Source organism: Herpailurus yagouaroundi, unplaced genomic scaffold, assembly GCF_014898765.1.
Source record: "Herpailurus yagouaroundi ecotype Mexico unplaced genomic scaffold, PumYag 139, whole genome shotgun sequence".
In the NCBI taxonomy this organism is placed as follows: Eukaryota; Metazoa; Chordata; class Mammalia; order Carnivora; family Felidae; genus Herpailurus; species Herpailurus yagouaroundi.
In genome coordinates, this window is record NW_024412394.1 from 2,053,519 (window position 1) to 2,077,943 (window position 24,425).

The following is a 24,425-nucleotide window of genomic DNA, read 5'->3' on the forward strand; positions in this document are numbered from 1 at the left end:
CCCCCCCCCCCCCCCCCCCCCCGCCCCCCCCCCCCCCCCCCCCGGGCTGGAGAGCTGGTGGTCAGATGTGAACATTTTACTCCCTCGGTTACTGTGATCACAGGTGGAAACCTCTAAACCTAAGTCAGGCGAGGTTAGACACTGTCCCCGCCCCCACCAAACAAATCGGAGAGAGAAGTAGTGGCATATTCGGCTACACCCCGGGCAGGGACGGAGAAAGGCGGGTGACATAAAGGGGCTGAGGTGTGCCTCAGGGGGCCCGAGAATTCCAGACCCTGCTTTCCCCCGGCAGAACGTCATCGCGGAGCATGAGATCCGGAACATTTCCTGTGCGGCCCAGGACCCAGAGGACCTCTGTACCTTTGCCTACATCACCAAGGACCTGCAGACCAGCCACCACTATTGCCATGTTTTCAGCACAGTGGATGTGGTGGGTGGAGTCCCAGCCCTGGGCACGGCCGGAGGGGGCCTGCATCCAGATGGCCTCAGTGCAGTGCTGTCCTGGTGCATGGGTGACACTTAGCAAACGTTTTGGTTCCGAATGAGGCCCCGGGAGCCATCCAGTCCAGTCCCTTTTATACAGTGAGGAGACTGAAGCACACAGAATGAGAGGCGCATCCAGGGTTCCAGTGACCAGGCTTTTCCCACTTCTCCCCAGGTGTTTCTTAGGTCAGCCAAGGTCTCCCCCAGGCTCTTTGTCAACCCACCACCCTATCCTCTATCAGCAGTCTCCCTGAAACGTCCTCTGTCTCCCTCTTGGGGGCAGCAGTGCCCTCCTGACATGGCCGTAGGCTTCCTTCTCCCAGATTCATGCCCAGGCTGGGCTCTGTCTGGTGCCCAGGGACAGCGGTGCACCAGGGACTCCCTCTGCCCGGAGACAAGGCCCCCGGCCCTCTCCTCATCCCCCGTCTTCTGTCCAGATCCCTGCCGTCCTTGGGGAGAGCAGCTGGTTCGCAAGTCTCTGTGGCTTCTGGAACATAGACGGCTAGGCATCCTCAGCCCCAGGACCTCAGTGCTTGCTCCCGGCCCGGCATGAGACTCGGGGCTCTGCCGCTTGCTGGCTGTGCCGTCTTAGAAGTTCCCTCTCCCCGGCTCCTCATCCCAAAAGGGGCTATAATGTGACCGGCTTCATGGGGTTGTCTTGAAGGTTACGCGAGCTCATCTACCCCATACTCGTAGTTCCTGGCACTTCCCCTGTAGCTCACATTTTCCACATCCAGTCATTTCTGCCGTAACACAACGTACGTGCTTCTAACAATCAACATGCTACATAAAGTCACACCATAAACACCAGGGAGGATCGAACTGGGGACACAACACTCAGAAACTTTATCAGTGACACACTAGAAAAGATAGGAACCTAATAAAAACACCGGCACCGCTTTGTTCATATTAAGCGGGTTAAGGCATACATAGGTGTCACAGCAGGACCCTACCTTGAGAAGGACCTGAAGTTGGCCGCCCCCGGCGGCCCATTTGCCAGGGGAAAAGAAGGCAGAGAGCTGGAAAGAGAGACACCCGGATGGAAGGACAGGGTGCAAGGAGGGTGCGGGGCGGCACAGCCAGGTGGTGAGGTGGCAGGCCCCGGGGTCTCCGGGGAAAGCTGAGACACCGGGTGGAGACGGCGCGGCTGGGCCTGACTGGCGGGCCAGCTGGGTGCGGGCTTGGTCCCCTAGTGTTTACAAAGTCCTGCTTGAGGAAACAAGACGTGTGTGATGCTCAGATTGTTCCCCAGCGTTATCGGTCACTTTGGGACAGATTTTTGTTTTCAAGCCCAATGTTCTGAATTGGCCGAACCCTAACCTGCTCAGGGCTGTGAGGCCGGGGCAGGGGTTCGAGCAAACGGATGAGGTGGCTCTTCAGTCTCGTGTGCTAAAGTCATGCTCCGTCTCCTCCCAGAATCTGACCTACGAGATCATCCTGACGCTGGGGCAGGCGTTCGAAGTGGCCTACCAGCTGGCCCTGCAGGCCCAAAAGTCCAGGCCGATGGGGGCCTCCGCTGCCGAGACGGTTGAAACAAAGTCTTCCAAACCGGTGCCTAAGCCTCGGGTCGGCGTGAGGAAGTCAGCAGTACGTGGGCCGTGGCCGCCAAGAACCCCCCCTCCCCGGGATTCGAGGGCTTGGGTGGAGGGGGCTCCAGGAGGGTCTTCTCGTGCTGCAGCCGGCCGGCCAGCCCCTTGGGGAAGCACCGTTATTTCCTCTCACGGGAGGTGGACAGCTGTCCCCCCCCCCCCCACGGGCTTCTGTCCCCTCCCTTGCCAGGCACCACCAGGGCCCAGCCGGTGGCCGGCGTGGGGCTGCAGAGAGCGTGGCCCGCAGCGAGCCCCCAGTAACGTCACCCTGTGTCTGTGTCTGCTTTGCTCTGCGCCCCAGGTGCCGCTGCCCCCCGATAGTCGCTGTTGTTACTGTCACACCTGCACCACCCATCGTCCTTCTTACCTACCGCTGCCGTCTGTTAGTCCTGGAGTCAAGGTCTTTACAGCTCCTGCTGTCTGTGTGTCAGTCTCCCCGAAGTGACCGTGAGCTCTCTCAGACACTAGTGGCCTCCCCCTCTCTGCCTGCGTGACATTCTTTCCTGAGCTCCCCCTCCCTCCCCGCCATCCCTGTCTGTGCTTTAGCTGTTTCTCTGTGTGTCCTCTCTCCAGAGGGGCGCTCCAATGGGGCGCCCATTGTGGTCTTGCCCAGGGTGCGCTCTCTGGTCCCACCTGAGGGGCCTGAGGCTTGGAATTTCCCAGCCCCTCGCCCCCCTTCCTGTCAGCCTCAACAGATTTGGGGCTTCGAGCCTCACGCTCAGGTCAGGCAAGGCTCCTTTACCTGAGCAGCTCTGAGAAAGCCATGGGAGAAGTTGTCCCTGAAGAGGCCTGGAGGTGGCCCTCCCATGATGCTCCAGGGAGGGTGCCGCTTCTGCCACCCTAGCCCCAGGGAGCTTGCTCTTCGAGGAGAACAGGGGCTGCCCCTCGTGTCCCTCATGCTGGCACGACGCCAGCGCGGCCCGGGCGGGTAGGAAGGACAGCTGGGCCCTGTTGCCCCCCGGCCAGGTACAGCGCGCCCTCTCTGACCCCTCGCCTTTCTTTCTTGGCAGCTGGAACCACCCGACACGGACCCAGATGCCCAGTCCCATGCCAGTGTCTCCTGGGTTGTGGACCCTAAACCAGACTCTAAGCGGAGCCTCAGCACCAAGTATGAGACCACTATCTTCTAACCGCCCACCCCCTGTCTCCACTAGTCTCACTGTGCCTTGCCATCCGACCTCTGCTCTTCTCAGCTCTCCTTCCGGCTGCCCACCCCCGGTGGGCCCTGCTCTCCTCCCGGGCGGCAGCTCTAGACCCTGCACACTCACAGCTCGTACCCAACACCACCGGACACTGTGAAGTCCCCCCTTGGGCGAGGACAGCTTGGTGGGGGAGGGGGTGAGTTGCCTTTGAGGTGGGCACCAGGAGGGCTCAGGGGGCCCTGTGGCACCCAGGAAGCCTCAGCGGGCAGGCACTGTGAATCCTGAGGGGCGGGCGGTCTTCGAGCAGAGTCCAGACAGCACCCTCTGACTAGGCCGGGCGCTCCGTCCGCCCTCCTCTCCTGTCTTCCGTGCTGAACCACAGCCGGGAGCCGCGGCCGGGAGCGAACTGTCCTTTTGCACCTTTCCTGACACAACCAACCACTGTGACCACCTGGTGCCAGAATCCCCTCGCACTCCGCTCACGGCTGGCCTGCGGCCCTGTCCCTCTCTCCTCTGCCGTAAGGTGCTGGTCTCCCTCCAGTGAGAGCCTGAGCTCGGCGATGTGTCTTGACTATTGTCAGACTGCGTTCTGTGAGGGCCAAGGTCCTCGGGCACAGGCCTGACTCCACAGCATGGAGCTCTGAGCATCTGAACACCCGCGGGCCGGCTTCCCTCGGCAGGTCTCTGGGTCCCGATGAGTCTTCCGCTCCGAGGAACGGGACGGCATATATGTGGTCGGCCCCTCGTGTCTTCACCAGTGAGTCACAAGGCCCGCCCTGGAGTCTAGCTCACCGAGGAGGAAGGCCTTTCTGTAGGACCCGGCAAGAGGGAGGCCTGTGCCCTGCACACACGGTGCACCTTCTTCCCTCACAGAACAGAGCCGCTCAAGGACAGGGGCCTGGACCGAGCCACTCCCATTGTCATCCAGGGGCTGACACTTCTCCACAGTGTGGGGGGTCAGAGCTAGTCAGCCGTCACCTGGTCCTTCCCCGTTCGGCCACCCGCAGCCTCTCGACTCCTCCGAGGGGGTAGGCTGTGCGGTCTGTTCAGCAGCAGCGGCTGGGATCCTGGAGCCGAGGCTTTGAAGAAGCCCCGCCGTGTCCGGTGAGGGCAGATCAGCTCAGATGGCAGGAGACGGGAAGGCAGCAGTTCCGGGAGGAAGCAGTGCAAACGTAGGATAGTCCGGTAGAGGAGCCAGGAGGCGACAGCGATTATTTTAGAGCTGAAGCCCCAGTCGATAAACCGGGGTGGGTGCCTGTGCCGGCCTGCCTGTGCTTGTGTGCCTTCCAGAGCAGACGTGCTGAGCCGGAGGCGGCCGTGGGCCACGGGCGCTCGGAACAGCCACGAGGGCGCTCAGGGGAGGCTGTGAGGGACCTTCTGCTCTGCTTCCATGTTTCCTTTCAGTTTCCTCCACCTTGTGCAGGCCCCTTTGGTTAACCCTCTCCTCCCCCCGTTGTGTTTGCTTCTGCCAAGCTGAGCCACCGAAGGAGCCAACTGTGCCGCGGAAACACAGACGTGGGGAGCACAGGCTCCCGCCGCCGCCACCGCCGTGTCACCTGCGCTTTGAGGACCCAGGCCCAGCCTCTGCCTGTAGCAGCTCCTCGGGGCTGCTTGGCCTGGACCTGCCACCACCAGGTCTCACAGAGCGAGCTGCACTCCAGGCCTCGAGCAGATGAGACTGGAACTCCAGAGAGTCAAGAAGTGACTTGTCCAGAGGATGTTTTTTAATAGAAAAAAATTTTCTATAAAATGAATTTTTAAGACTTGGCTCAAACCTCTAGGTTAAACTGCCAATCTTTAGAGAAATGGCCATCAGATCAGAGGACAGGGGACCTGAGATTGGCTAAAAGGCCAGTCTGTCCAGGCTTCTGTCCTCGGGACGGGACCTTGGTGTGGTCCGGTAGGGTGAAGAGAAGGCAGTGGCCCATGGGTGAATTGAAAGCAGGCACAAGTGGGCAAAATTGAGTAGGTCTGTTAGAGTCCACTTTTCAAACCCAGCCAAGCAGGTTGCCATTCCTTATGAACTGCACGACTTCTTGTCCCGTCTAGAGCCGGACACAGCCTCAGCAGTGAAAACACAGCCTTAGGGGTACCCGGCAAAAGGAAAGACTTCCAGTCCGTTTCTGGGGTTCCAAATGTGAAGGCCCAGGGGCCAGACGGAGCTGAGCGAGCAGCCCCTGGTGCCACGAAGTCTGAGCCAGCGCCCGGAGCTCTGGGCCGCTCCCCAGCCTCTGACCTGGCGGTGGTCAGAGTGCCGGCCCCCACGCTCTCTGGCGACCTCAGACTGCCTGAGTTCAGTTGGAGAGAAGCAGCAGCTTTGTTTTGGGCATTAATGGGTAGGTTAGCTAAGACTGCTACCTGCCAATTTGTGATTTGTCTAATCGGGTCTGTGTGATTAGGACTCACTTTGATTCTCTGAATTATTGGTTCAACTGTTGTATTTCAGCTGCTGGATTCATCCCTGGCTCTAAGTGTGGAGAAGGCTATATTTAGCCTTCTTGGGTGACAGTCAACTTGATTCTCCCCCAGCGTGGCCTTCAGGGCAGGCTGGGGTCCTGGTGCAGCACTGCCACTTAAGCCCTCCTGCTGGCTTGCTTTGCTTTTTAATTTGGAATCTCGCTCTGTGCTCAAGTGGCGATGGGAATGGGGAGAGGGGTGGGGGGGGGACCGAGCGGTTCCTGTGAGGCTGAGGCAGGGCCAGGTCAGCTGCTTGCCCAGTACCTTCCAGAGTAGGGAGCGGAGAGGCGGCTTTTCTCCCGCCGGTGATTCAGCAGACCTCACGCTCTGCTGGCGCGGTGCAGGCCGCTCCCGGGACCAACATTCCAGGTTCGGTGGCACTTCTTTCCCAGTGAAGGTGGTGAATTGAAATTCTCTGGTGGTTCTGTGCAGGGAGAGTGCTCTTGGGCACACTCACAACCCCTGCGGTTGGCCAGAAACGGAAAGCCTGGCCCCGTCCTCCTGCTGACTTGCTCTCTGCCTGCCACCGCAGGCCCCGCCAGTCCCCTCCTCTCTGGAGCAGAGGCGGGTAACACCCTACTTTCCGGTACTAAACAAGGACCTCGACACCCGGACGCTTGGCTTCACTTCCCACTTCTTCCGAGGCCCGTGAGCTTCCCATCGGCGGCCGCCGTGCGATGTCCCTCCCGCCCCTGCCGGCCTCGAGCCTCGGAGGAAACCCGAGGGCCGTGCTAGTGCCGGCACCCTCGCCTCCACCCGCGGACGGCCTGGCCTCCCCCAGTGCGCCTCCCGTGCGGGAGGCCCCAATAGAAAACTGTGTAGACACTACGATGAGCTGCTCAAGCTGTCTTTTTGTTTTTAAATCCTCTGTAGGTGTTTCCTCCCCTTGAAGCTGCTATATCCTTATTTATTCAGGGTGTTGTCATGTTGGAAAGCCTTGGCTAGTCTGCTCCGGCGCTGGGTTTTGTTCTGAGATCGGTTTCTTTCTGAATAGTCAAGAAGGGTAGGGACTGGATCTTTCTTTCCTTCTTACTTTTCCTGTGGGGCAGGTACTCTTCCTTCCCTAGAAAGGGATAGTGTAACTTTAAGGACAGGCTTCAAGCGGAAAAGCCCCTGCTTCTGCACTTCTCTGAGTCTCGCTGCGTTTTCTGAGCTGTGCAGGAGCCCTTTCAGGCAGGACTGGAAACGGAGTCAGTACCTGGCACCGGCCTCGGGTTCTCTGCTTGCTTCTTTCCCTCTCGCCGCCAGCTGGCTGCTCTGAGCAGTAGGACCCCCTGACAGGCTCTGCATTTGCAAATGCTCCACATCCCTCTCTGGTCTCTAGCACCGGATTCTAGAGGGTGTCCCTGAGAAGCTTCTGGCTGAGCAGGCAGCAAACATAGTTGCAGTCGTTACATTAGAAAGCTAGTCTGACCTCGGTCTGTTTCTGAAATGCCCAGACCTGCAGAATGACTGTCAGATGCAGTTCACAAAAGTGTTGTTGCTAATGGTGTGGCAATGGGACTGAATTGTAATAAAAATGTTATTTAATCTTTGTCTCTGTATTTTGATACTTGAATGAATTCCCCTTTTATTTTACTGTACATATAATTGTTAATCTGATTTTGTCCGAATTACGAACATCTTGTGGTACCAAACATAACCGATCTGTGCAACAACATAGACTGACCTCACTACATGAGAGAGAGTGTAAATATCCCTGGGCTTCCAGCTTTGGTTTTGTTATTTTCATAACTGTACAACTTAGAACAGACTGAATTAATAAAGGAGAAGCAACATGAAACCAGCCTTACTTTTGGGGAGTTTTTGAACTGGAAAGCTTCTTGATTGTTTGTTTTCTGGCAGGGCAGCACAGGCCGTCCGCTGGCTCTGGCGGGGGTGGGGGGGGAATCAGGCATCCCACCGGTGTGTGGGGTGTGGGTGCGGGGATTCCGCTCCGGCTAGCGTGCCTCAGCGGGAGGCTGCCAAGGATCACCCGTCGTAGTTGGCCCTGTTGAGCTGCCAGGCCTCGGTGACTCACCTTCCCTCCTTAGAACAGCTTCTCTGAAGCAGGGGCCGCATTCTGGTTATGGCCACAGCTCCTGCGTCCTTGTCTGGGCCTGTCAACCCACAAGCGTTTATTGAATGTCTGTACAGGACCGTGTTGGAGGATCCCGAGCCCTGGACCAGACGTGTCTCCCTCAAGGAACTTAGTTTTAGACAAAAACTAGCTACCGGCCCGAGCCACACTGGATGGTCCCTTGAGCGTCCGAAAGGAGGACTGCTTTCCTTTCGGAGCTGGGGGCAGGGGGATGGGGACAGGGAAGGAGGGGCCAGCACCTGGGTTGGTATTTAAAGGGGAGGGTTTAGAAAGGCACACACTGCACTCATAACCTCTTCGCTGACAGCATCTATATTCCAGACCCCGCTAGCAGCTTTCTAGGCACCCATCTCGTTAGCCCTCAAGCCTTTCTGAAGCAACCGTGGCTCAGAAAGATGACAGTACTTCCCAGGGCCAGCTGGAGAGGACCTCAGGACCATCCAGTCCAGTAGCTTCAGGCGTCCTCAGAGCCCCTGGTCCCACGCCTGCTTGCACCCAAGCCGCCTAGCAAAGAGTTTCTGTGAAATACTCCATTTGTCAAAAGGCTTTAAAAGAGACAATCACAGGGATGCCGGAGTGGATCAGTCGGTTAAGCATCCGACTTCGGCTCAGGTCATGAACTCACGCTTTGTGAGTTTGAGCCCAGAGTGGGGCTTTGTACTGACAGCTCAGGGCCTGGAGCCTGCTTCAGATTCTGTCTCTCCCTCTCTCTGTCCCTCCCCGACTCGCACACGCTCTCTCAAGAATAAACAAACGTGAAATAAATAAAAAATTAAATAGACAATCGCTGATTTAATCCAACACCCAATTGTATTTATGAAGCAAACAAGACCCCAGAACAGGGAAATGCTTTTCCTAGCTAGCCAGCTAACAGAGGAGGGACCAAATCCCAGCTTCTTCCAATTACAGCTTTTTAGGCCAGATCACATTGACTTTGGGAAGCAGACTGAGGTCCAGTTGTGGAGACCCTCACTTACCAGCTAGGAGGTTCATCCTCACACCCCTGTGCTCTGTGGCTCTGGCACTCTTTCCTAGGCAGAAAAAAACCTTACAGCCAGGAGAGAAAGGCCATAATTAGTATCACTGTTGCTCTGGAACAGGGTGTCGGGACATAGTGCCACTGTCATAATCCCTTTTGGCATCACTTGGAAGCCTTACGTATGGGACTCTTGGGCTGCATGACCCCAGCGCCGCAGCGCCGATCATGCCTCGGTAGCCGGATGGGCGGGGAGACATTCCTGTCGGGCACCTGAGCCTGCCATTCTGAGCCACAGGCAGGGCTGCGGCCTGGCCAAATGAGGAGGGAAAGACTAGGAGGAGGAGCCGGTTGGGGCAGCTTCACAAATGGAAGGATGGAACACACTCCAGGAGTGAATCTGCTGCCCCATCCTGCCTGGCCATCCCCGTCCCCATCCCCACGACTCCCTCGAGGACGCGCTCTGGGGGCAGGGAGCTGTCAGGAGTCCAGCATCGCTGTCTGCTGCTGAACGAGGTAGACCCTCTTCGTGCACTCCCTTCTCCCCCATGACACTTTCCGGCATCCTCACCAGCCACCCCCCACCCCCACCCCCACCCCCACCCTGGATTCTCTGCGGTCAGGAACCCAGGCAGCTGGCGCGTTACTCCTGTGGCCAAGGTGGCTAACCCTTCAGGCAGTGGGCAGGCTCCTGGGGAGGCAGAGCTTGGCAAGCTGGAGCCCTTTCCAGAGCAGCTCAAAATGCCCTCTCCGCCCTGGCCACCTCTGGCTTCCTACAACTACAGGGTACCAGGGCCCACCTGCCTCCCAGCACACAGGGACAAGCACACCTTTCCGGATGTCCTGCAACTCAAACTGTGTGGCTCACACAGCACTGCTTGTCACCAGCTGACACCCATGAAGCACAGAGTTTACAGTGGCCATTGCCGCTACAACTCTGTGACTGCTTCCTTCAGGATTCCGCTATCAGGAACACAGTTTTAAACAAATTTTTATCAAATAAAAGAATTTCCCCAACACCACAAAATATTCATTACCCAGTAATGGGCCTGGGACAACTGGGTAACCACGGGGGTGGCGGCGACAGCACAGGGAAATTCCGATTCCTACTCACACCAAAATAAATTCCAGATGGCTCACATATTTAAACGTAGAAAAAATAAATTCCAACAAAACTAGAAGAAAATGGGGAGACTTTTATTTTCATAATCTTGGTTTGAGAAAGCTCTTCCCAAGCATGCTACAAAACTCTGAATCCATTTTTTAAAAGATTAATATATTCAACTACATAAAAGTCAAACATTCCTGCAAAGCCAAATGCACCATTTAAAAAAAAAAAAAAGCAACTGAAAATAATGTTTGCATCACACATAACAAAGGACAACACTTAACAGCTACCAAAATAAACTGGAACTTCTGCTTCCAGGAAGATCAAGTAGACCTACTTTTCCCTATTCTTGCTAAGCGCAAATAAAACCCCTGGCAGAAACAGCACGGGCACAGACAAAGCCCAGACCAAAGTCTGCTCTCTGTAGCCAAAGGACCAGAACGGAGGCAGCCTGGCAAGACAGAAAACTGGTAAGACACGGCTTTGCTCCATTCTGCCACTGCAGAAAAACAGCAGCGGTGAGCAAAGGCCAAGGGGACTTAGACCTCCCCCCTCACCAGGCAAACACGGTGCCCCCCAACTCCCATTGGGGTGGTATCGAAGGAGACCTAGTGGACACTCACCAATGCCTGGCAGTAACGAAGCTGCTCCCGAAAAATAAAATAACCAAAATCAAAATCCCCATGGATGGACTCAACAGCAGGATAGATGGGAAAGAGGCAGGATCCAGACTGGAAGGAAAACGAATAGAGTCTCAGGGACCTAGGAACCCTAACGTAAGATCAAACATTTGTGTCAGCAGAGTCCCAGAAGGAGAGGGGAAAGGGTTTGAAAAGTATTCGAGGAAATAATGGCTGAAAACCTCCCAAATTTGGCAAGAGACATAAACCCACAGATTCAAGAAGCTGAGCGTACCCCAAACCAGATGAACCAAAAGAAATCCATCACATATCATATCCAAGGTACATCATAATTAAATTTCTGAAAATGAAAGACAAAAATTTCTGACAGCAGCAAGAGATGAACCTTGCCTACAGGGGACACATAATGTGAATGATGGTGGACTTCTCAGTAGAGCAGTGGAGACCAGAAGGAAGTAACATATTTTTCAGGTGCTGTAAGAAAAAAAGAGCCAGGTCCCATAGCCTGCAAAAATCCCCTCTAGGGATGAAGAGAAGTCAAGACATCCTCAGATGAAGGAAAAGAAGGGACTCAGCTGCAGACCTATCCTCAAAGAGTGATAAAATGGTTGTCTAAACAGAGGGGAGATAATATAAGAAGGAGCCTTGGAACACCAGAAAGGATGAACAAACATTGAACAAAAATATGGGTAAACTCCATAGACTTTCCTTCTCCCCTTCAGCTTTCTAATGTGTTTGATAGTTGAGGCAAAAATCATAACACAGTCTAATGTGTTTCTAAATATTTGTAAAGGGAATGTTTGAAACAATTATCTTTTTCTTTTTAAGGGGAAGGGGCAGAGGGAATGGGGGGGGGGTGGAGAGAGAGAGAGAATGAGAGAGACAGGGAGAGAGAGGGAGGGAGAGAGAGAGGGAGGGAGAGAGGGAGGGAGAGAGGATCTTAAGCAGGCTCCATGCCCAGTGCAGAGCCTGATGCAGGGCTCAGTCCCACGACCCTGAGATCATGACAAGCCAAAATCGAGTCATCTGCTCAACCAACTGAGCCACCCAGGTGCTCCAAAACAATTATCATTTAAATGGGGAGGGTAAATAGATGAAAATGGAGGTAAGGTTTCTATTCTTTGTTCGAACTGGTAGATGACATCACCAGTAGACTGGCAAGTTATGCATACATATAATTCCTAGGGAAGACACTAAAAAAGTTATGCAAAGAGATAAACTCAAAAACACTATGGATAAAATCAAAATGGAGTGTAACATTTTTTTTCAAGTAACTCAAAGGGAGACAGAAAAAAGAAGATGAAAACAGAATAACTAGAAAACAAAATATGGCACACTTAAGCACTAACATGTCATAATTACACTAAATTAAATGGTCTAAAAACACCAACTAAAAGAGATTGGCAGAGCAGATTAAAAACATGAACTATACGCTGTCAAGGAAACACACCCCAAATAATATAAACAGACTGAGCGCAAAAGGATAGGAAAAGATATACAGTGTAAACATCAATCAAAGGAAAGCAGGAGTGGCTACATTAGTATCTCATAAAGTAGACTTCAGAGCAAAGACAATTACAAGAAAGAGGGGGCATTATATAATAATAAAGGGTCAGTGCACCAAAAAGACACACCAATCAATGTGTATATGCCAAACAGCAGAATTGCAAAATATGTGCAGCAAAAACTGACTGAATTGAAAAGGGAAAGAGACAAATCCACAAATGCTATGAAGTGTGTCCCTCCCAAATTCCTATGTTGAAGCCCTAACACCCCAGTGTGACTGTATTTGGAGACAGGGCTTTTAGGAGGTGATTAAAGTTAAATGAGCTTATAAGGCTGAGGTCCTAAATCAATTGGATTGCTAGCCTTATAAGCAGAGGGAGGGAAGGAGAGATCTCTCCAGACACAGGTGCAGAGGAAAGGCCATGTGAGGTATACATAGCAAGAAGGCAGCCATCTATAAGCCAGAAAGAGAGTCCTCACCAGAAACTGACCCTGTTGGTCCTTGATATGGGACTTTCCAGCCTCCAAATATGTGAGAAATGAATTTTTGCTGTTTAAACCACCCAGTCTGTGGTGTTTTGTATGGCAGCCTGAGAAGCCTAATATAATAAATATAGTTGGAGACTTTAATTCAATTGGAGACTATCAACTTATAGAATGAATAGAGAGAAAATCATTAAGGATAGATTAGAACTCAACACCACCATCAACCAACAGGATCTCATTGACATTTATAGAACAATCTGGCCAACAACAACAGAATACATATTCTTTTCAAGTGCACATGGAACATATACCAAGATAAACCAATCCTGGGCCATAAAACAAACCTCAACAAACTTGAAAGAATTAAAATCATATACAGTGTGTTCTTGAATCACAACAGAATCAAAGTAAAAATCAGTAACATGAAGATAACAGGAAATCCTCTAAACACTTGGAATAAATACACTTCTAAGTAACCCATGAGTCAAAGAGAAAGTCTCAAGGCAAATCAAAATACACACTAAACTGAATGAGAATTAAAATACATCATTTCAAAATTTGTAGGACAAGGTAAAGTAGTGCCAAGAGGAAAATTCACAGCACCAAATGCATGTATTGGAAAAGAGGAAAAGTCTTAAATCAATATTCTAACTACCTTCAAGAGCCTCAAAAAAGAAGAGCAAAATAAAGCCAAAGCAAGGAGAAGGAAAGAAAGAATAAAGATAAAAACAGAAATCAATGAAAATGAATGCAGAAATTGGGAAAGTATCAATGAAACAGAGCTTGTTTTATGAAATAACCAATAAAATTGACAAACCTGTAGCCAAACTGACAAAAAAGGAAGACCGAGATTACCAATATCAGGAATGAAACAATGGCTATCAATACAGACCCTGTCGACATCAAAAGGATAAAAAAAGAATACTATGCACAACCCTACACATATAATATAACTTTGGCAACTTAGACAAAATAGACCTATTACTCAAAAAACACTCACAACTCACCCAGGGTGAAACAGATAATTCAAATAGCATTATAAATATTGAATCCATAATTTAAAAAAGTCTCCAAGACTAGATGAATTCACTGGAGAATTCTACCAAACGTTTAAAGAGGAATTAACACCAGTACTACACAATTTGTTCCAGAAAACAGAAGAGGAGGAACACTTCCTAATTCATTCTATGAACTAGTATTACTCTGATTCCAAAACCAAAGTACAAGAAGACAAAAACAAAAACAAAAACAAAAAAAACCACTATGAACTAATACCCCTCATGAATATAGGCACAAAAAAATCAGTAACAAAATATTAGCAAATACAATTCAGATATGTAGAAAAAGAATTATACACCATGACCAACTGAAATTAATTCCAAGGACAGGAGGCTGGTCAATATTTGAAGATCAGTCGATGTAATCCAATATATTAACAATCGAAAGAAAGAAATCCCATAGTATCTATTGATGCAGGAAAAAAAAACTGACAAAATTCAAATCCCATTCATGTTTAAAAACTCTCAGAAAAAAATGGAAATAGAGGGTGAACAATAGTTCCCTAAAGATGTCCACATCTTAATCCACATAACCTGTGAATATGTTACCTTGCATGGCAAAAGATAATTCACACATCTGATTAAACCAAGAATCTTGAGATGGGGAGATTACCCTGGACTATGGGCCCTAAATCCAATCACAAGTATCCTTGTAAAAGAGAGGAAGAGGTGGGAATGCAAGCTGGTGCAGCCACTCTGGAAAACAGTATGGAGGTTCCTCAAAAAACTAAAAATAGAACTACCCTACGACCCAGCAATTGCACTACTAGGTATTTTTATCCACAGGATACAGGTGTGCTGTTTCGAAGGGACACATGCACCCCCATGTTTATAGCAGCACTAGCAACAATAGCCAAAGTATGGAAAGAGCCCAAGTGTCCATTGATGGATGAATGGATAAAGAAGATGTGGTGTGTATATATGTATACGTATATATATACATATATACACACAATGGATTATTACTCAGCAATCAAAAAGAATGAAATCTTGCCATTTGCAATGACGTGGATGGAACTGGAGGGTATTTTGCTAAGTGAAATTAGTCAGAGAAAGACAAAAATCATATGACTTCACTCATATGAGGACTTTAAGAGACAAAACAGATGAACATAAGGGAAGGGAAACAAAAATAATATAAAAACAGGGAGGGGGACAAAACAGAAGAGACTCATAAATATGGAGAACAAACTGAGGGTTACTGGAGGGGTTGTGGCAGGGGGCATGGGCTAAGTGGGTAAGGGGCACTAAGGAATCTACTCCTGAAATCAGTGTTGCACTAGATGCTAACTAATTTGGATGTAAATTTTAAAAAATGAAAAATAAAATTAAAAAATAAACTAAACTGTTAAAAAATAAACTAAAAAAAAGAGAGAGAGAGAGGAAAAGGGAGCTTAGATACACACAGAAGAGGACCATGTAACCTCCATGTGACCAGGGAGGCAGAGATTTGAGTAATGCAGCCACAAGTCAAGGAATGCCAGCAGCCACTAGATGCTGGAAGAGGCAAGGAACAGATTCTCCCTAGAGTCTCCAGAAGGAGTACAGCCTTGACCACTCTTTGATTTCAGCCCAAACTGACTGATTTCTGACTTTCAGAACTGAGAGAGTACATTTCTGGTTTTGTTAAGCCACTCAGTTTGTGGTAATTTTTTATAGCAGTCATAGGAAACTAATTCGTCCCTAGGGCCTCATGCAGCTCTGCCTACACCTTAATTTTAGCCCATAAGACCCACTGTGGACTTCTTACATCCAGAACTGTAGATAATAAATTTGGCTTGTCTCAAGGCACTAAATTTGTGGTACTTAAAACAGACAGGGACTTCTTCAACTTGATTAAGAACATTTACAAAAACCTACAACCAACATTATATTTAATAGTGAAAAACTGAATGTTTTCCCCTTAAAACTAGGAACAAGGAAAGGATTTCACTATTACCAGTCTTAAAATTCTAGGAGTTCAAACCAGTGCAATAAGGCAAGTAAAGGAAATAATAGGCATTTATATTAGAAAAGAAATAAAACTGGCCCTATTTGCAGAATACATGATTATCCTTGTAGAAAATTCCAAGGAATCTACAAGAAAATAAGTGAGTTTAGCAAGATCATAGGATACAAAATAAATGTGCAAAAGTTAATTCTATTTCTAGAAATGCACATGTGGACACAATTAAAAGTAAAACACCGGTTAAATCACTCAAAAAAAAATTCTTAGGTGTAAATCTAACATGTTCAGGACTTGTATAAAAACTACACAGTCCTAGGGCACCTGGATGGCTCAGTCAGAAGAGCGTGACTCTTGATCTCAGGGTTGGGAATTCGAGGCCTAGGTTGGGTATAGATATTACTAAAAAATGAAACTTAAAAAAAAAACAAAGACAACTACACAGTCCTGATGAAAGAATAACTGGAGGGATATACCATATTCATGGACTGGAACATTCAACTTAGTAAAGGTATCAATCCTCCCAAAATTGATACACAGGTTTAAACATAATATCTATCAAAATTCCAGCAAGTTTTTTTTTTGTAGATACAGACAAGATTAGTCTACAAAAATGCAAAGAAACTAGAATATCTTTAAAAAAAAAAAACAAAACAAAACAAAAAAAAAACCTTTGAGGGGCCCCTGGGTGGCTCAGTTGGTTAAGCGTCTGACTTTGGCTCAGGTTATGATCTTATGTTCATGGGTTCGAGCCTTGCATCAGGCTGTGTGTGGACAGCCTAGAGTCTGCTTCAGATTCTATGTCTCCCTCTCTCTCTGTCTCCCCCCAAAAATAAAATCATTAAAAAAATTTTTTAACTTCGAAAAAGAAGAATAAAGTGGGAAGAATCAGTCTACCCAATTTCAAGACTTATTTATATAGCTAGAGTAATCGATACTGTGTTGTATGGAAGAGAGACAGACACATAGATCAGTGGAATAGAATAGAAACCCAGAAAGAGACACAGACAAATATGCCCAATTTATTAGGTGCAAAAACAGTTCACCAGAGGAAAGACAGCCTTTTCAACAAATGATACTGGAGCAACTGGACATCCATAGGCAAGAAAAACAAAGTTCCTCAACCTAAGTCTCACAGCTTATACAAAATTAACTCTAAATGGGTCATAGACTTAAATGTAAAACACAAAACTTTTAGCAAAAAACACAGGAGAAAATCTTTGGGATCTAGGGCTAAGCAAAGAGTTCCTAGATTTAACGGCCAAAGCACAATCCATAAAAAGAAAGCCTGATAAATTACACTTCATCAAAATTAAAACTTTTGTGCATCAAAGGACATTATCAAGAAAGTGAAAAGACAACCCACAGAATGGTAAAAGATATTTTCAAGTCATATCTGACACATCAGATCTGATTTGATCTAGTATCCAAAATATGTAAGAACTCTTATACTCAACAGCAAACAACCTAATTCACAAATGGGCAAAGGACTAAAATAAACACTTCCCCAGAGAAGATCTATAAGTGCCCAAGAAACACATGAAAAAGATGCTCAACATCACTAGTTATCAGGGAAATGTGAATCAAAACACAGTAAGATTTCACTTCACACCCACCAAGATTTCTGTAATTAAAAGAAAAAAATCACTGTTAGTGGAAATGTGGAGACACTAAACCCTCACACACTGCTGGTGGGAAGGTAAACATGATGCAGAAACTACTGTAGAAAACATTTTAGTAGTTTCTCAATAAACACGGAATTACTGCCTGACCCACCAATTCCACTTCTGGATATAATATACTCTAAAGCATTGAAAATAAGTGTTCCAGGGGAGCCTGGTGGCTCAGTTGGTTAAGCATCTGACTTCGGCTCAGGTGATGATCTCGCGGTTTGTGAGTTTGAGCCCCACGTTGGGCTCTGCGCTGACAGCTCAGAGCCTAGAGCCTGCTTCAAATTCTGTGTCTCCCTTTCTCTCTGCCCCTCTCCCCATTCATGCTGTGTCTCTGTCTCTGTCTCTGTCTCTGTCTCTGTGTCTGTCTCTCCCTCTCCTTCAAAAATAAACAAAAAAAAAAAAAAAAGAAAGAAAGAAAGAAAGAAGTGTTCCAACAAAAACTTACACCAAACACAAATATTCACAGGAGCTCTATTCACAAAAGCCAAAAGGTGAAAACCAACCAAATGTCCATCAAGTGATGAGTGGATAAATAAATTGTAGTATATCCATATCACGGAATATTAGTCATAAAAAGGAATGAAGTGCTGATACCTGCCACGACATGATACAATTTAAACCTTCTATTAAGTGAAAGAAGCCAGTCACAAAAGACCTCATATTCTGATTCCATTTATCTAGAGGCAAAAAATTCATTGAAACAAGCAGAATAGTGGATGCCAGTGGCTAGGGGGAGGCGAGAAGAGACAGTGCGAACTCCGGGTGCCTGGCTGGCTCAGTCCATGGAGCATGCAACTCTTGATCTCTGGGTTGTGAGTTTGAGCCCCATGTTGGGTGGAGAAATTACTTAAAAATAAAATCTTTTTTTAATTTTTTTAATGTTTATTTATTTTTGAGAGAAAGAGATTGCAAGTGGGGGGAGGGACAGAGAGAGAGGGAGACACAGAATCCGAAGCAGGCTCCAGGCTCTGAGCCGTCAGCACAGAGCCCGACGCAGGGCTCGAACCCACGAACCGTGAGATCATGACCTGAGCCGAAGTTGGACACTTAACCGAATGAGCCACCCAGGCGCCCCAAAAATAAAATATTAAACAAACAAACAAAAGAGCAAGCTTCTTGAGTGTGATTTCCTTCTGAGATGATGAAAATGCTCTGAAATTAGATAGTGGTGATAGTTATACAATACTGCGAATGTACTAAATGCACTAATGGTAAATTTTGTGTATTTTTCCACAACATTGAGTATTTAGCCCTGAAACCATTGGCAGGAGCCCTTTCTCCTCTATGTGGAAGCACAGGAAAATCAACTCAAAATTAATAAGAAATCGATCATTCCAGATTTTAATTATGAAGTATAAAGCAAGGTTCTATTGTCGGCTTAGTGTCTGCATCCACCGACCAGACCTTCTCACGGGTGTCCCTTCAGAACACTTCTGCCTCTAAGATAATGAGGCTTCCAAAATGTGGATTTTTAAGAAATTCAAATTAATCCTTGCAAATCAGAGAAATTCATCTAGGCAAGTTTCACTGTTTATTAAACATACCCTTTTGCGGGGCTTCCCCATCCTGAGGATGTCTATCCAGGCCCTCCAGCGCTTCTGGTCACGGCTGCACTGTTGCCCCAGCTGTGTCACCCATCTAGGCTCTCCCTCTAAAAAGGAAGTCAATGAGGAAGAAGCCCTGGGTTAACGGAGCGCAAATCCCCCTTCTGTTGTTGGTCCTAGATTCCATGTGTTGTCAGCAGCTCACTCCATTCCTGAAACGTTCTCACCCTTTGTTTCTCTTCACATTACCTGGAGAGCACATAAGTGAATTTTCATTTTCTCTTCTCCATTATTTTATTTTATTTTACTTTATATATATTTTTAACATGTATTCATTTTTGAAAGGCAGAGAAAGACAGAGCACAAACAGGAGAGAGAGAAGGAGACACAGAATCTGAAACAGGCTCCAGGCTCCGAGCTGTCAGCACAGAGCCTGACGCGGGGCTCGAACTCACGGACCCTGAGATCATGACCTGAGCCAAAGTCGGACACTCTACTGACTGAGCCACCTAGGTGCCCCTCTTCTCCATTATTTGAAAAGGGCCAATCTAAATGGAACATTTTCCTCATTTCGCTCTACTAGGTTAGGACTGCTCTGGTGCAGCCAGCCTGAGAATGGTGGTGCTCTATGATGCCAGGGGACAAGCCCAGGCCCTTCCCAGAACCTCCCTCATTGGTGATGCCAACAGGAGCTCACAACGCACCTGCCCATTACAGTCCCAGACAGGAAGTAGGAAGAATGGAGGCTGCACCACCTCTAAATGCCCATGTCACCTCCGTAAGAATGGGGTGTCTAAGCTTAGAGATGAGGGAACAGGAAATTCACGCAGCTGGAGAACAGGATCAACAATAAACTCTAGATATTCCAGAGAGAGAAATCCCACGAACTCTGAAACCTGCCTCAACAGAATGCTTGCTAGCAGCCAGTATCATCTCCATGCAGCCTCAGTTTCACCCTGCTGCAGACCTGCAATAGACTCTTACTATTTCTTGATTTCTTGTTGCATCATTTGAAATTTTCAGGGGAATTTGGTACTAGAAATGAGGTTTCTAGTAACCTATTTCAACCGCACCCAATCCTGAGCTGAATTGGACAAAAATTTCTGACTTCCAGAGAAGCCGTTATAGTCACATTTTGGATAATCCTACAGATTCTCAGAGCCCTCAGAGAAATGCTTTACCCTTAGAGAAATAATGCTAGCACCCGAGTGTCTTGGCTTCTCAGCTCTGCATGCTGAAGGGAGCCCCCGGCCAGAGGAAAAGCTGGGGGTCTTTTGGCGTCTCGGCTAGTTGGGGGCCCAGAGCACAGGGCTCAGCCACAGCTGAAGCACAGGAGAGCGGAGGTTTGCTTGTGGTTCAGAAGTTTATTAATGAATGAGTTTGGGCCAGCTGGTGTTTACATGCTGAACACTACAGCCCTGGGTGTACTGGCTGCAGGAGGGGAGGAGGGCTTCCTGCTCTGATGGTCAGTGGTGATGTCACCCCAGGAGAGTGATAAGGAGCTCTCCTGGGTCCAAGGCGCCAGGGCTTTGAGCTGGTGCTATCAGAGAGACTCCACTTCTGTTTCCAGTGCCTGAGCGGGAGGGATGAGGGTTTTTAGGATCTCCGTGTAGTACGGGCCAAACACCTTCTGATTGTGGTGCGTTAGGCTGACAAACTTTTGGCCCAATTCTGCCAGCTCTGCTTCAATGACGGTAAGGCCTCCAGGGAGATCTAACAGAGATCGCTGAACACCAAGGACCAAACAGCATTTGAGAAACAAATGGATCCGCTGATCTGTGAGCAGGAGACGACAGTGAGTAGGGAAAAGGCAAACAACTTTCAGGGGGCAACATTACCCCTGCAACTCTACTCACTCAAGCTCCGAGTTAACTGAGATATTTACTAGTCGACCCACTCACCCAGAGATAAGGAAATTTGTTTTGTTTGGGAAGGGGGCTGCTATGTGGCTCCCAAGGACATAGCAAATATCACAAACTAGTGGGCTAGTAAATTTTAGACTATTCAAAAGATTACCTAAGCATCTATCAGTAGATCCTAGTGAGTATTTATCACGAGGATCTTAGACCAATCCTTCGGATGGCTGAGGTTAAGAACAAGGTCAAGTTCATGCCCTCCATTCCAACAGGGATAAGTCCTTGCTATGGGAAAATGTCCTCTGGCTAATTCAGCATCAATTTGTTATTGCTGGGACGTGGGGGGTAGATGTCACATGTCTTGGACTACAGTCAGGAAACGACCCAGAAGGCCAGGGATGACCTAACCAGGTTGGTTGGGCAGCATGCCATACTCAGAAGTCATGAATTCCTGGATGCAAATCTTCCTTAGAACAAGAATCAGTCTTTAAACTAAAAGGAATATATTCTCAACCCAGCATTTTGAAAAAACTAAAGCCTAAACAGTGACTCGCCCAGTGGTCATGCTTTTTATTGTTAAATGGTTTAGTAACTGACTTCCAGGGATGGGATCTACCTCTCACCAGAACATTCTCACCATCCCCACAGGCATACTTACCAATGACACTGCGGACACAGTTCTCCTTCTTGGCAATGTTCTGGAGCTGTCCTATCAGAGACGCTGTGTTTTCACTGCTCAGAGCAGCAAGGCCCATGTTCTTGAGGCTTTGATGGATTTCCTGAGACACCTGTTCACTCACGGTCTGCATAGCCTCCTCAGGCCTACACCATGAAGGAGAGTAAGCTGGTACCCAGCAGATGGCCCTGGCATAGGCCCAGAGCCAGGGAAGCCCCACACCAGGAGCTGGGCCCACTGGAGGGAGACCCCCAGATATCCTCCTGCCCTCACCCCAGTCCCTGGTAGCAGCAGGGCCCAGTGGGTAGGCTCAGCATCTTCACTACTATGCTCCAGATGCCAACTATTCTCTCTGATACCATGTTCTGCTTCTTAGGAAACAAGATAAACTATAAAGTCAACTCTGGACGTGAGTTTGGTATCCACTCAGAATTCTTTAGCCCTATGGAGTTTATTTATGTATGGGTATATACAATTTTAACCCTTTCTTGGACATTTTCTGTGGTCACATGTCCTACTATCACCAATTACAGTGACAGACCTGGCCTTCTGATTCCTTTTTGTCGTCTGGTGTGACTCCTGCACACAGTGGATGTTCAATCAACACTCCTGGATATACCTAAGCCCAGCTCACTGGCATCCACTCAGCGAGACAATGACTGCTTTGTAGCAAACAAGATAATGAATCATTATGTAGTAAACTATCCTCCACACTACCCTTTTTGGAAGAAAGCTTTCTTTTTCTCTGTCACAAGTCTCAAGACCATTATGGAAAGACATCAACAGTCTTTGTGGATGGTCCCAATCTTTGTGGTCTGTGGTAGAACTGTAAGCATCATTCACGACCTGTCCATGTTCTGGTACCACAATTACCATCTACCCTAAAAAAAATCTGTGCAGTTCACCTGGACTTAAACTCCTCCATCACGTCTTTGGTTACACGCTTCAGCTTATCCACAAACTGGGGTGAGCCAAACAACACGCTGCCAGAGAAACTACTGGCTACCAGCAGAACTGAGGCCAGGATGGTTAGCTGGCTCAGCTGGGACTCGAGCTCCTGCAGCTGTGTTCTATCCGTCAGCAGGGTCTGGGGGAGCAGGGAGAACAGGCTGTCAGGAGATGAGGCTCCTGAACACAAAACACAGCGATGCCCTCCACAGACCCACCTCAGGGAAATCTTCATCTTCAGGGTCCCAGAGAAGGAGGTTCAGGAAACCCTGGGACAGCACCATTGTAGGGCTGAGGGGCTCAGGGCTGATGGCTGCCTCGCTCGGAGAGGAGCTGGCCACACTGGCGGAGTCAGAAGTGTCAGGGCAAGTCGGAAGTGGTGTGGTGAGGTCCGCCGCTGCTTGGGTCAGCCATTTGGTGGTGTGACTGAGGAGGCCTGTGATAGGAAGAGAGTGGGGAAGTGGGGAAATGTGTTCAGCATCCGCATCCCTAAAGCTCCAAGACTAAGGTTCTCTTCAAGATATGCTCCTGGTCAACAAATCAGAGCTTCGGTGGCAGCAGGGGTGGAGGGTGTCTGTCTCAGACAACTCTTCCTTCTCCCTCCCGCTACCTGAGGAAGAAATTTTCTGCTCCCAAGAGGCAAAATACTCTCTAACATCATAGCAGTCAGACCCAAGATCTTATCTTTCCACTCCTGCCCTCGAGTTATTTACATACTTGGCTGCTTATTGAGGAGTTCCTGGAACGTAGCCCGTTCATGCTGGATGGAATGTTCCTGCAGGTGGGGTTGAAGGCTCTGGATAGTGTAGTTCACCATGTCCATTTTCATCAGGCCCAGGACCTGGAAGATCCCCCTGACATAGAAAATAAAATATACTCCGAAAAGAAATCTAGTGAGAGGGGAACCTACAGAAAGTGTCATTAAATCACTGTATTCCAGAGTTAGAAGCTCTAAAACTAACTTAGTCCCACCTCCTAAGTTTACAGAAGATAACATTGTGATGAGGGGACTCACGACCCAAGGCCCAGAGTAAGTGAATGGCGGAGTGAGGAACTGGTAAGTCTCTGGACCTTGAAGCCTCCAGGCTAGCTCTCTCTCCACATGATCATTCTGTTGTCTGTTTTAAAAGGTAGAGTCAGGGACGCCTGGGTGGCTCAGTTGGTTAAGCATCTGACTTTGGCTCAGGTAATGATCTCATGGCTTCATGGGTTCGAGCCCTTGCATCAGGCTCTGTGCTGGCAGTGCAGAGCCTGCTTGGGATTCTCTCTCTCTCTCTCTCTCTCTCTCTCTCTCTCTCTCTCTCCTCCCCCCCCCCCCCCCCCACTTGTGCTGTCTCTATCTCTCTCAAAATAAATTTAAAAAATAATAATAAATAAAAGGTAGATTCAGCAAAGGGGAATATACCAGCATGCTAATGAATCTTTCTGGGAAATGGGATTATAGGTGATGCTATTTCTAGGCCAATCACTCCTCTCTCTCTCTCTCTCTCTCTCTTTTTTTTTTTTTCAACTGTCTGGGTCTTGCTTTCTTTAGCTATTATACAGGAATAACCTCCCATCCCTGTCCCCTCACACTGTGAAAGCCTGAGGAAAAGATGTTTCAACACATACTCTATATAATGTTTCATGATAGGATGTTATATGGGAGGCCCAACCAACCTAAGGCCATTTGGGGCGGGGAAATAGCTAATAGGCGAGCAAAGAGAAAAGAGACGAATTAGTCTGGTCTTCAGTAGGGAAGAGCCAGCCAAGACAGGGGCTATAATCTAGTGTCTGACCCCACTTTCCTGGCCCAGGGACTGAGGCAGGTTTCAAGGGACGGCAGTCAAGTTTCACACCTCAGTAACCAAACAGGGTCTGTAATGTTCTCTAGTTTCTGCACTGCTTCATCTCGAACTGGCGCACACAGCAAAGTCATCGTGTCGAGAATATACTTAGAGAGATGCGGGACATCCAGAGCTCCATGTTCTGCCTTCTGCTTGAGGAGCTCCATGTCCAGTGCTTCTTCAATGTCACTTCTTAGGCGGTTCTGGCGTGGTAACAGCAGTGAGAGCAAGATCTGCCCAGGAAAGAAATCAAAGGGAGTCACTTTCTGTGCAAAGCCCCGAACCTTCCCTAATGGACAACCCCTTCAGTCAAGGACGTCAGCCTGTCTTTTGGGGACCAAGAAGTGGGGTCCCTAAATTTCCTAGAGAACATTATTTATCTTTGTTGAGAGGCCGATAAGAGTTCAAGGCTTTATGGGGCGCCTGGGTGG

General features: G+C 48.5%; 2 protein-coding genes across 10 annotated transcripts in view; one reads left to right on the forward strand and one right to left on the reverse strand.

Moving 5' to 3' along the window:
* ANKS1A (ankyrin repeat and sterile alpha motif domain containing 1A) overlaps nucleotides 1–7,459 on the forward strand; it is a 180,965-nt gene extending 173,506 nt beyond the window's left edge. For 2 of the 6 annotated variants that reach the window (XM_040473255.1, XM_040473257.1), the window contains 4 exons: nucleotides 293–430; nucleotides 1,900–2,070; nucleotides 2,374–2,472; nucleotides 3,083–4,681. In XM_040473255.1, coding sequence (XP_040329189.1) covers nucleotides 293–430; nucleotides 1,900–2,070; nucleotides 2,374–2,472; nucleotides 3,083–3,202 — 528 coding nt within the window. In that variant the 3' untranslated portion in view covers nucleotides 3,203–4,681. The other 4 variants (XM_040473258.1, XM_040473260.1, XM_040473256.1 and 1 more) reach the window with 3 other exon arrangements.
* A 12,573-nt stretch (nucleotides 7,460–20,032) lies between these two features.
* TCP11 (t-complex 11) overlaps nucleotides 20,033–24,425 on the reverse strand; it is a 21,330-nt gene continuing 16,937 nt past the window's right edge. For all 4 annotated transcript variants that reach the window (XM_040473264.1, XM_040473265.1, XM_040473263.1 and 1 more), the window contains exons 5-10: nucleotides 24,007–24,227; nucleotides 22,886–23,022; nucleotides 22,387–22,604; nucleotides 22,126–22,307; nucleotides 21,203–21,366; nucleotides 20,033–20,464 (exon numbers count right to left, since the gene is read on the reverse strand). In XM_040473264.1, the coding sequence (XP_040329198.1) occupies nucleotides 20,232–20,464; nucleotides 21,203–21,366; nucleotides 22,126–22,307; nucleotides 22,387–22,604; nucleotides 22,886–23,022; nucleotides 24,007–24,227 (1,155 nt within the window). In that variant the 3' untranslated portion in view covers nucleotides 20,033–20,231. The remainder of the gene's footprint in view (nucleotides 20,465–21,202; nucleotides 21,367–22,125; nucleotides 22,308–22,386; nucleotides 22,605–22,885; nucleotides 23,023–24,006; nucleotides 24,228–24,425) is intronic.